Genomic DNA, 11549 nt, shown 5'->3' with positions numbered 1-11549 from the left:
CAGCGTCACCGAGGTCCCCAGCGGGCCGAGAGGAGCGGAGCAGGGGCGGGCACGGCCCCGCCGGGCTGGGCTGGGCTGGTCCGTTCCCGGCCAGCCAGCAGCCAGAGAGCAGCTCCGGCCCGGCCCGGCCCCGCAGCGCCCCGTCACTCCCCGTCACGCCGCGCTCCTGGGCCCGCCCGCTCCCGGCCCCTTCCCGCCCTGCCTGGCTAGGGCGCAGGCGCCATCACCGCCCCGCCGGCCGCGGCGCCTGCGCAGAGAGACGCGGCCTTCCCCCGCGCTGCCGCCGCGTTAGCTGCTGGGCCGCGTCGCTGGAGGCAGCGGGCCCGAGTGGGCCCGTGACACGGGTGAGTGAGGGCCGGTGGCCGCCCCGCGCTCCCGGGCGGCCGCGCCCCGCCTGCGGCAGCGCCCTCGCTCCCGCTCCAGCCGCCCCGTCCCCCCGAACGGCCGCTCCCCGCGCCGGGCGCTGGCCGGTCCTGCCGGCAGGCAAGCGGGACCCCCGCGAAATGGCGCGTCCTCGCCCGCCGGGCACCTCGGCCGCCCCGTCGAGCGGCCTGTAGGCAGAGAGGGAGGCTGGGGCCTGTGCCGGAGGGGGAGCGCCTGCGGGCGGGCTGTGCCGGCGCGGGGCTCCCCGGGGCGGTGCCGGGGCGGGAGTATGGGGGGGTTAGCGCTCTGCAGGTGCCGGCCGGAGAGGGATCCCTGGCAGCGGTGGCCGACCGGGAAATGTCAGGGATGCAACTGCGAGGAGAAGCGTGGGTTGGGGTTTGGGGTTTGTTTGGTGGGGTTTTTGTTTGTTTTTTAATTTCATATATTCTTATATCCCCGGGCGCCTCCCGGGCGGGCTGAAGGGTGTGCTGGTGTAGTGGCTGTGGTGAGACTCCCTGGGATGCTTGAGGGCCCTGTGGGTCTCAGTATGCCTTTTTCCCCTTTGCAGGGCAAGCATGAGTCTGTTTGGATCAACGTCAGGGTTTGGTACTGGGGGTACCAGCATGTTTGGCAGTACGACTGCAGATAACCACAATCCAATGAAGGTATGTGCTTTACTCCCCGTGGGAACTGCTCTTCTGCTGCTGCGTTTTAATGTGTCACAGCAGTACCGACTCATCACCCTGTAGAAGTAATAGGATGTTAGTGCACAGTTTTCAAACGTGGCTCATTTTGTTTTGTCTTCTGCTCTTTATAGGATATTGAAGTAACATCTCCACCTGATGACAGCATATCTTGTTTAGCATTTAGTCCGCCAACATTGCCTGGTAATTTCCTCATTGCAGGATCATGGGCAAATGATGTAAGTACTCACAGTCAGACCTGCAGATGAGTAAAGTGGGAGCACTGGTGTCTAAGCTGCAAAACGTGATCCTGAAAACTTGTGCCAGGACACCTGAAAATCTTCCTCTTTGCAGACCTGCAAAACTTGTGTCTGGTGCCAAGGCACTAAGTTTGACATTGCTGAGCTACTTCAACTGAGAAATTCAGTTGTGATCTTGAGATAAGCCTGTGTGTTTTAAACTTCAGCTTGGTATATGTAGTAAATGTTTTCCCTGTTAGAGTTTTATTACTTTGATTTTTCTTTTTTCTACTTGTTTGGTTTTAGCTTTTTTTTTTATACAATTAGGTTGACATAGTTATGCTTTGTCCAGTGAAAGCACCATGAACACAGTGGTAAATCATCCAGTTTGACAGTGTAGTCTCAAAAAGATTTAAGTTCCTACAACCTTATTGAAGTTTGTTTGGATTGAAGGGTGAGATCCCAACTGACACAAACAGGGAGGGGCAGACAAATGTGAGTGCGTTTGTTAACTGTTCTGTTTGGTGTGTTGGCGGTAGCCTGCAGCAGGCGGCTTCTTCCCAGCTGAGGGTTAAGGGTTCTCCAGGAGAGCACTGGGAGGTGTTATGTGATCGTGAGGTACTTTCGAGGTGGGGTTAAGTTGTGGCTGTACAGATGAAAGGAACATAATCAGAGAGAAAAGGGTTTTGAAAAACCTAGTTCTGAAAAAAGCTTGGTGTTTGTAATCATACTTCTTGCTGGATAAACTAAGGCTGGGATGCTCAAGAAGAGACGTCTTTTAAGTTCTCAGTGTTAAATATGTTTGTGTGTGTACACTTCTCGTGTTACAGGTTCGTTGCTGGGAAGTTCAGGATAATGGACAGACAATTCCGAAGGCTCAGCAGATGCACACAGGGCCTGTACTAGATGGCTGCTGGAGTGATGTATGTGCCTATTTAAAAATAAATAAACAATTTTTACCAAAACCGTAAACAAATTGGCATGTGGTTTCCAGAGAGATGTGAGTGGCTGTGATTATTCTGTAGACTTACGTTACTGTAAATACGTGCTAAGCACATCCTAATAGAACACACTAACATGGGCATAAGAAGGGTAAAAGTGAATTTAAAAGTAAGAATGCATTTAAAGCTAGATAATAGCTAGCAGAGTCTTTTTCTTTTATGACATACAATTGTAAATAAATTTCCATTTTTATGTTTCTTCTTTGTCTTGCAATCCCTGTATATGTTAAATTAATGTTATGCTGTTACTAGAAGAGACTAAGACTCGACAGTTTTCTAATAGATACTGCATGATAGAGCTATCTAATCTCTTGGCCTTATTCTTGGTTTTTAGGATGGGAGTAAAGTATTTACTGCTTCCTGTGATAAAACTGCCAAAATGTGGGATCTCAACAGTAATCAAGCTATTCAGATTGCACAAGTACGTAAGCAAGCCCCAAGCTATTAGGTGTTTTTTCCTTTTCTATTTTTATTAAAAGCTATCTTTATTAGCATATTAAGCTAATGGTTAGTGCTTCTGAAGTAGATACTGCTGTATGAAGAAGAGGTTGTGGGGTGCTTTTTATATTTTTGCGATAATGAAGTGCACATGGAGACCTGCAATTGAAGTGATTTGATTAATCTGTGCAGCTGTTGCCTCTATTTTACTTGTTAGAGCTCTTTCCACTGCTGCTGAAATCTCAGTAAGTCACCCTGCTGCATTATAGGGCGAAAAAATTTAAGAAATCATTGAATTCACATTCACAAATACCAGCTTTCTGCTGCAGCATAACAGGGATTATAATTTACGCTCTCAATGTAGAAGTGAATGTCTGTACACAGAATATAGTTACGGTGGCTAAAATGAGTTAAGTTACATAATATAAGAAGAGAGTTTGTCCTTTTAATGATTGCTTCTTGTATCTTATTTGAGGTGATAAAATTCAGATTCTCAGCCTTGATTTTAAAATCTTGTTGGTGTAATTAGCATAGACCTTTCTTCTGTGGCTCTTGTCAGAAGAAGCTTTTTTTTATATTAGTTTGTAATAAGTAACATACTCTAAAAGTGTTGATTTTTAATGTGATGGGTAATATCTTTTATCAATAAATAGAAAGTCCTGCTGTTCATAATTTGTATTTCTGCTGTGGCCATCTTCCTATTAGGGGTGACTTGACTATAGTTCTTTTTGTCAGGAACAGGTTGTTTTTTTTTCCTTAATGTGGGTGATTTTACAGCACTAAACAACACAATAAGGTCATGGCCAACCTTTATCCTAACTGCTGTGACTGAAATAATGAATCGCTTTTCTTGAATGGATAAAAAGTGTAAATGCATACAAAAAATGAGGAACATAAACAAGAAATGTGGACTGTTATCTTAGTATGTGCATTTGTCCTTTTTTTTTTTTTTCCTTCAGCATGATGCTCCTGTGAAGACTATCCATTGGATTAAAGCACCAAATTATAGCTGTGTGATGACAGGGAGCTGGGATAAAACTTTAAAGGTATGGTTTGTACCTGAATAAATGGACACAAAGCGTGCTAGTAATCTGTGCATGAAAATATTTATGTGAAATGAAAATATTTTATTAAACACTAATAAAACCCAGGTAATTAAATAGCCTCAGTTCACAGAGAGTTGCAGTTTTCTGACTGTAGACAAGAATGAAACAACTTGGTACCAACTGCATTGTCTCTACTAAAGTAATTGAAGTGATGCATCCTCAACTCCAAGCATAAATTTGCTCATTTCTCTGTTTCCATCAGTTCTGGGATACCCGTTCACCAACACCTATGATGACGTTGCAGCTCCCTGAAAGATGTTATTGTGCAGATGTGGTAAGCCATGATAAACCGTAAACTTGTGTCAGCTAGATGACTGGGGCTGTGAAAACTGGCAGTCTTGGAGGTGTCTATAAGTTAGCAATAAATACTGACTGTTCATATAGAATCGTGGTATTCGATCTCTCTGATTTTAGCAATAAAACATAAATTGATCTTCTTGATCAGGCTCTGGAAAATAGGTATTTGCATCATACAAATGTATGATACAAATCAGCACTAGGACTGAGCTACCCTCATTTCTGGATGAGTTTGCATTACCATTATTGCGATTCGTGTTGGAAGGGTCCGCTAATAGAAGATTTTTGGTATGTTTGATTTCTCAATGGCACGGAATAACTGATTTGTTTGAAGATATGTCTACAAATGAACTTTGTTCTTTCACTTCTTCCCCTTTCCCTCCCTCTCTTCCCCCCAGAAAATAGTCTAATTCCTTTAACTTCTTCAGGGATTTCTGCAAAAATAATAAATAGAATTCTCTGCCATGCTATTAACGCAAGTCTCTCTTCCAATCTATTTTACAACTTTATTCAGGTTCATCCTATGGCTGCTGTGGCCACTGCAGAAAGGGGTTTGATAGTTTATCAGTTAGAGAATCAACCTTCTGAGTTTAGAAGAATAGAATCTCCTCTTAAACACCAGGTAAATGATTGTATTTATTACAAACGTATTTATACAGATTTTTTTTTGAACAAAAAATGGCAAGTCCAGAATTTCGACAGTGTTTCAAAACCAAAGTACTTTTATCTTGGTATGGCACGTGTCCTGGTTTGCCTTTGATCTACTGCTGATCTTTGTAAGGATTTAGAAATACAAATACCGTGGCCCAAATTCTCAATAGAATTTGATCTATCTCTTGACCTTGTTTGTGTATTTTGCTTTACTTTGTGTTGATGTTTGTGATGTTTTGTGTCCCCATGGAAAAGAGACGGCATTCGTAAAATCTGCCCCTCAGGCCGCTGTCTAAAATCCTCTGTATCTTTCTCAAATTTAGCATCGCTGTGTTGCCATTTTTAAAGACAAAGTGAACAAACCTACTGGATTTGCCCTTGGAAGTATTGAAGGAAGAGTAGCTATTCATTATATCAACCCCCCAAATCCGTAAGTGTCATTTAATAAAACATCCTTTCTTTATTGCTCAGTTTACAATGAGGAAAGTAAAAACGCTTTTTTTCTCCCCAGTGCAAAAGATAATTTCACTTTCAAATGTCATCGCTCCAATGGAACAAACACATCAGCACCTCAGGATATCTATGCTGTAAGTATTCAGCATATACCACTAGATCATTTATACAGGGCAATATATGCTATTCATGTAAAATCGACTAGGAATTGTTTGTTCTCCTTGATCTTTTATCTTGCCTGAAGTTATCTTAGATGTATGTTTAGAGACCAGGCATAGTCATACATTAAGAGGAAAGAGTAAGTTTTGTACTTCCCTTAAAACAAGCACCAGAGCAGCCATTCAGTAAATCATCTTGGTGGAGATGACATTTGCTGGTTTTGCTGCTGTTGAAGCAATACTTAAAATATTTGTGTAATGGGTTTATGCATTGAATTTTTAGTTACTGCAAAAAAAATGATGTTTTCCTTGTTGCTTTGCTGGGGTTTTTTGGTGTGGTTTTTTTTTTTTCCCCCCAGAGAACATATTCAAATTAAAAAAAAAAAAAAAAAAGAACTATAGCTAGTTGGAAAAAACCTTTCCTGTTTACTTACTCTGTCAGGATTCAGCATGTGTTGTGAGTGTCCCCGTGCATGGTGTCCTACATAGTATCTTTTTCTGATTCTGCAGGTAAATGGGATAGCATTTCACCCTGTCCATGGTACTCTTGCAACAGTAGGATCTGATGGTAGATTCAGCTTTTGGGATAAAGATGCACGAACAAAGCTAAAAACATCGGAACAACTTGACCAGCCCATATCTGCTTGTTGTTTCAACCATAATGGCAATATATTTGCATATGCTTCCAGTTATGATTGGTCAAAGGTAAGAAGGGTTTAGACTCCATTGACAACTAAGATTATCCCTTTCACACGAGGCTTTGACTGTTCCTTAGCTGAGTCTAATTTCAGAAGCATACAGGAGAACTTACAGTGGTCAGTTTAGACATCTGATGAAATTTAACACTGGAGTAGTACCTTCTTTGGTGGTTAGCTTCAGTTGGTTGAGAGTGCTAAACAGTGCTATTTTGCAGATGTGGATGAGCAAAATGTAAATGGCACCATTCAGAACTCACCCTGGTTGCTGCGGGGAGTGTCACGGGGCAATATGGCACCCTCGCAGGCTCCCACAAGTCCCTTTGACACACACATCTGCTGCTTCTGCAGATGAACTTTAAAAAAAAGGTGTGACTGTGGTTATAAACGCTTAAAACGGTTTTTGAATGTCATGCGCTACATTTCCAGGACCATTCAGTGCAGCTTGCTGGTGGCACTTATTTATGTATTTCTCTTCTGAACTTGACTCAACAATAAATCATATAGATGCAAGAGAAACACAATAAACCATAATATGTGGAGAATCGATACTTCTTAGTACTTTAAGGAGGGGGTAGCAAAGTTGAAATGTAACTGATTTTAATGAATGGCAACTTCCATTAAAAGTACTATTTTCCTGTTACGACTAGTGTTTTTAAATTTGAGTAAAAGACGGAAAATAGTTTATCTGTATCTGCAGTGGGGAAACAGAGAGGTTTTTGCAGTTGCCTGTGGAACTTGGCCTTCACTTCGGAAAAAGTGTGACCTTATTTCATTTAAAAGATACAAACTATAAAGTGAAACTGGATGGCCTTTAAAGTTTAATTTCTTCTCTGCCTAGAATGACATTTAAAAAAAATAAAAAAAAATATGCTGCATCTGTAAAGTAGAGCTTGGAATTATGTGGCTAATTTCTTATGAAAGGATTTTTATACCTTAAAAATGGATAAATGCCCCTTGAATTTTACTTTATGTGCACAATTCTTGTAATTACTTGTTAGAGTAAGCTGTTTCTAATCCACCAGTGTTGTCCAATATCTGGTCTTAAAGACTTTGAGTCTTAATAAACCAAACTGATTAAATATTCACATTCTTACATTTTAAGGTAATGCTGATATTTCTTCTTTGAAAAGAGTAAATATGGATTTTTTTTTTTTTCTTTTTAGGGTCATGAATTTTATAATCCACAAAAGAAAAACTACATTTTTCTGCGAAACGCAGCAGAAGAGTTAAAGCCTAGGAATAAGAAGTAGTGAGTATGAGTCTGACTGGTGTTACTCTACTGTTTCTCTGCCATTCCTGCCTCTACGCCACTGCTCTTCTGCCATTTGTGCCCTGTTGCGCCACGGTTCAGTCAACTTTGGATCGCTAACATTTAGCAGGAACTGTAAAAATTACATTAAATGTATTCTGACTTGCTGGAGAACATTTTTTTCAAATTAAATATTCTGATGTGTATAAGAGAGAGAGTCTAGTATTCACGTGATGTAACCACTTCCACAGCAATAATGAAATTGCAGCAAAATCTAAATCTGGGGTAGATATTCCTGCTTAGAAGTGCAACCATTTGTATCTATGGATTTATTTTATTAGTACTACATTAAAATATGTTAATTATAATAGTTCTGGGGAAGTTGTATAAATACTGTATTTTTTGGTAAGTACTTGAAGAATTGCAAGTAATTCTTCTCCAGGGAGGCTTGTTATGACTTACTCTTCAGGGGTTCTTGCATTGCTTTCGGAGTTTTGAAATGGAAATATTGTCTACTGTATGCCAGGAAGAAATGCCCTGCAACTTGTTTTCCCTCATTTTTTTGGATGAATTTGGTAGGTATGTAAGTGGCCAAAAGCAGTGACAGAAACTCGAGACAGAAGATGGCACAGTGCAAATTCTACGTTAGATTTTTCTTACACTCCAGCAATGGACACGACTTTTGAGCCAACGATCCTCGTGCTTACTCTAGTCCAAAGGAGAAATTGTCAGTCGTGCCAAGTGATATCTAGCTCAGTAATACGAGCAAACCAGTAAAGGGTTTGTTTTGTTCACGACCAAACCAATGCATGCAAAATACTTGTGGCCTAAACCGCTTTAAAACTGACACCTTTTAGAGTTGAAAGTTGGTTCTTTTACATGTCTCTTAACACATTTTTGTCCCTTAACAGGGGTTTCTGGACTGAAAAAAAAGTACTCATTTTTGTATTAACTAGAAAATAGTGCTGGTGAGTTTCATCTTGATCAAAAATGCTGTGAAACAAAACAAGTGGGTCTCTGACTTGAATCTACCACTGTTTACTTTTAACTAGCCAGTTGTATACATGCCAAAGTTTTTTCTTTTTAAAGTGAATGCTTACTTTTCCTGTTTAACTATTGTTTGATAATGACTAAATAAAAATGGGGGGGGGGGGGGGCGCATGTATAGAAATACCTGTCATACTGTACAAATTCTCTGTCAAACTCTATGTTGTAACACTTATGGTTCTGGATTCATGCTACATTTCAAATAAAAATTTTTACTAAATTTTTTTTTATAGTCAAAAGTTCTGTTATAATAACATGGGCCAGGTGGCATGCTTCACTTCTAAAAGCAGCTTCTTTTCCTTTCACTGTAATTCAAATGCATTTTCTGAAGGTAAAATAGTTTTCCTCCAGCTGCTTGAGCTGGAAATCTAATGCTTTTTCCAGTTGCTGTTTCATTATGAATGATTCCTGTGGTTTTGCATCAAAGAATTAAGAGCACTAGTGTGAAAGGCCTTTTGTTTTACGAAAATGAGTCAAGTCCCTTGCTATCTCAACAGCCAGACGCTTGACAGTTTGTCTTCAGTAGAAATGAATCGCACTACCTTCAAACCCCTCCTTTAAATTCAGCTGCCTCTGCGTACGATGGCCGTCCGTTGTTGTTGGGTGTGTATTTCTTGTTTGGTATAGTTGAGGAAAGTCCATGAAATACACCCTGCTGTTTCAGGATGCTCTTTTCTGGGTTTTATTCCTCAAGAAGTTTGTTGGGTTTTTTTATTTTTTTATTTGGGTTTGGTTTTTGTTTTGGTGTTTTCTTCCCCTCTGCTACTTCTATGTTTTACATGGGTTTAGATTTCAGGTTCATGGGCTATTTGTTTTATTTAAGATAGGAAAGAGTTCCCAGCAGTTATGTCAATAGCTGGCCGTCTGCTCAAACATTTCTCTTGTTTTTGTTGAATTTTATTTTTAAAGGTTGTGATTGTTGTGCTGTAATCTTTGATTGTTAGCACATTTTTCCAGTCTTCCTAGTCAAATGAATGCTGCCAAGCAATTGCAGGCTCAAGGTTAAGTGTGTGTGATCATTGATGGCAAAATAATAAAAATTCTCATCTCTTGTGTGCAGAACTCCCACTGGCGTAAACAGGGAAGAATGGAATGTGTCATCTGTTTCTTGTTTAAAAAAATCCATTTCTTTGTTTAAATACTTAAGAATGTAAATGAGTGATGAGAAAATATATTCCCTCTAGTTCAGCGGGTACCTTTCTGCTGGATCCAATGGAGTTGCACCCCCTTAAGTGGATACTAAGTTTGGCCAAAATATATTTTCATTCCGAAGCCAGAACTGTAAGTCTGTCTTGGTAATACAGTTCTGCATTAGTATGTCGAGTCCTTACTCTCCGGTTGGAATCAATTTCATTTTATCTGTCAGTGAGGTTTCAGAATTATTTAGTCATCACATTAATTGTTCAGACTAATTTTAGAAGGGCGTATTTTCTATTACCTTGCTGTGCACATCAGATATATTCAGTTGGGAGGACAGCGTCAAACTGGTTTGTTTTCCATTACCCAAGTTAAGAGAATGCATGGGCAATTTACTCCTCCCTGGAATTATTGCGAGGTTCTCATGTAAAGTACGCGCGGCTGTATCCCTTCAAGCATCAAGCATGTAGTGGGAGCTTATTCACACGCAAGTAAGTGTTGGCGCACGTCTGGAGATGTATTCACTTGCTGTTCCATGGCAATTACCTGGGCAAACCCAAATGAAGCAGAATGTGAGATTCTGATGTACACAAAGGTAACCATGGGAGTGGTAGATCTAGAAAAGAACTCGTTTTCAATAATTTTTTGAAAGCTTGCTGTCAATGTTTGCATTTTATTGCAGAAAAATAATATTTGGCTTAAAGAGCAACTCAGTTAATCTGCCCAAAATGGAGACATTTTATAAACGTTTTCAGATAAGCCATCTTAACCTTCCTCCTGCTAGTCCCACCTGTCAGCAGTCCTGCACGTTGGTTTAATAAAGTGTATTTCAGAAAACAAAGCAGCTGACACCAAGTGTGTCTGCTAAGGCCTTTCACAGCTGAAAGCGAGACGGTTGCGGAGTGGCAAGCAGTCGGCAGAGTGCCTTCGCTTCCCGTCGGTGGCGTGAAGTTGGCCAGTGCTGCAGGCTGGGAAAGCCGGTTTGGGTCCTTCGCTGGAGAAGTGGGGGCTGGGATAGAGGTGGGGTGAGGTGCGTGTGGGACATTTCAACAGAACTATTGCTTGGGCCTCGTTCAATTTAATTGTCATGGCAAGGTGTTTCGGCAGCCGTCCGCTAGAAGGAACAGTGTTGCGCCGCTCTCAAAAGGTTTACGCTATGTGGGCTTGGACGTGATAGAAGTCACTGACTTCTCATTTGCTTTTCTGCTGTTGCTGTTTGTAGAGATGAACCAGGGCAACGCGAAACGTTAAGGTTTATGCTGTTACGCTTTTACATCTCCAGACGGCTAGCTAAGCCTCGCTTGCAGTCTGGGGTAACGCTAACTTACCTTCCAGCGGTTTTTGACAGAGCTTCGCTCCGTGTAACGTTTCCCCTTGCCAGGAACCATCATCCAGTGCCGCGACACCAAATAACGAATGGAACAAATTCAGAATAACAGCAATCCCCTCACCCGGTCCTCTGCGTTCGCTGTTGCGCTGAGCCCAACGTGCGGCCCGAGAAGCTGCTGCTGCTGCTGCTGCTGCTGCTGCTGCTGCTGCTGCTGCTGCTGCTGCAGCAGCAGCAGCAGCAGCAGCAGCAGCAGCAGCAGCAGCAAGTCCCCGTCCGGGCAGGAGGTGGCAGCAGCGGCTCAAGCCGGGCCCGGAGCCGGCAGCGCCCGCGGAGCTGCCGCGGTGCCACGGGAGGTCGTTCGCCAGACCCGGCTGTCCCGAAACCCTCAGAGAACGGGTCGAGGGTGGAAATTGAGTTTTAGAGGAGCGTACCACCATATCTATCCCTAAATGTAAATCGAGACCTTTTTAGAATAAACTGAGATGCTCTCGGAGAGAGGTATCTGTGTGGGGATGGGTCCGCTCCCCGGCCGGAGCGTTGGGGGCCCAGGCAGTGGTAAAGGTGTTGGCAGCACGTTTGGGGACCAGGCGGTTGCAGAGTTTAGAATCGGGTGAGGCTGGAGCTGAGCGAGTGAGCAGGCGAGCTGGACCGTTAGGTACGAGCGTTCTCATTAACTCCTCTCGGTAACCTCGGTTAGTT

The 11549-nt window shown here is 42.3% G+C and overlaps 1 protein-coding gene across 3 annotated transcripts; it reads left to right on the top strand.

Moving 5' to 3' along the window:
* Window positions 1–205: 205 nt before the first annotated feature.
* RAE1 (ribonucleic acid export 1) lies at window positions 206–8603 on the top strand. Of its 3 annotated transcripts, none has more exons than XM_075768411.1 (13): window positions 206–344; window positions 932–1028; window positions 1181–1285; window positions 2116–2208; window positions 2621–2707; window positions 3684–3770; window positions 4033–4104; window positions 4642–4749; window positions 5102–5208; window positions 5290–5365; window positions 5900–6094; window positions 7251–7336; window positions 7916–8050. In XM_075768411.1, coding segments are annotated over exons 2-13 (1107 nt in total). In that variant the 5' UTR covers window positions 206–344; window positions 932–938; the 3' UTR covers window positions 7917–8050. The 3 variants fall into 3 exon arrangements, with proteins under 3 accessions (XP_075624526.1, XP_075624525.1, XP_075624527.1); XM_075768412.1 differs by lacking the exon at window positions 7916–8050 and adding an exon at window positions 8248–8603 and having other exon boundaries at window positions 217–344; XM_075768410.1 differs by lacking the exon at window positions 7916–8050 and having other exon boundaries at window positions 7251–7476.
* The last annotated feature ends 2946 nt before the right edge of the window (window positions 8604–11549 follow it).

The sequence above is a fragment of the Balearica regulorum genome, chromosome 16 (assembly GCF_011004875.1).
Source record: "Balearica regulorum gibbericeps isolate bBalReg1 chromosome 16, bBalReg1.pri, whole genome shotgun sequence".
Taxonomy (NCBI): Eukaryota; Metazoa; Chordata; class Aves; order Gruiformes; family Gruidae; genus Balearica; species Balearica regulorum.
Note: the sequence above shows the minus strand (reverse complement) of the source record. Positions and strands in the feature narration are given on the sequence as shown.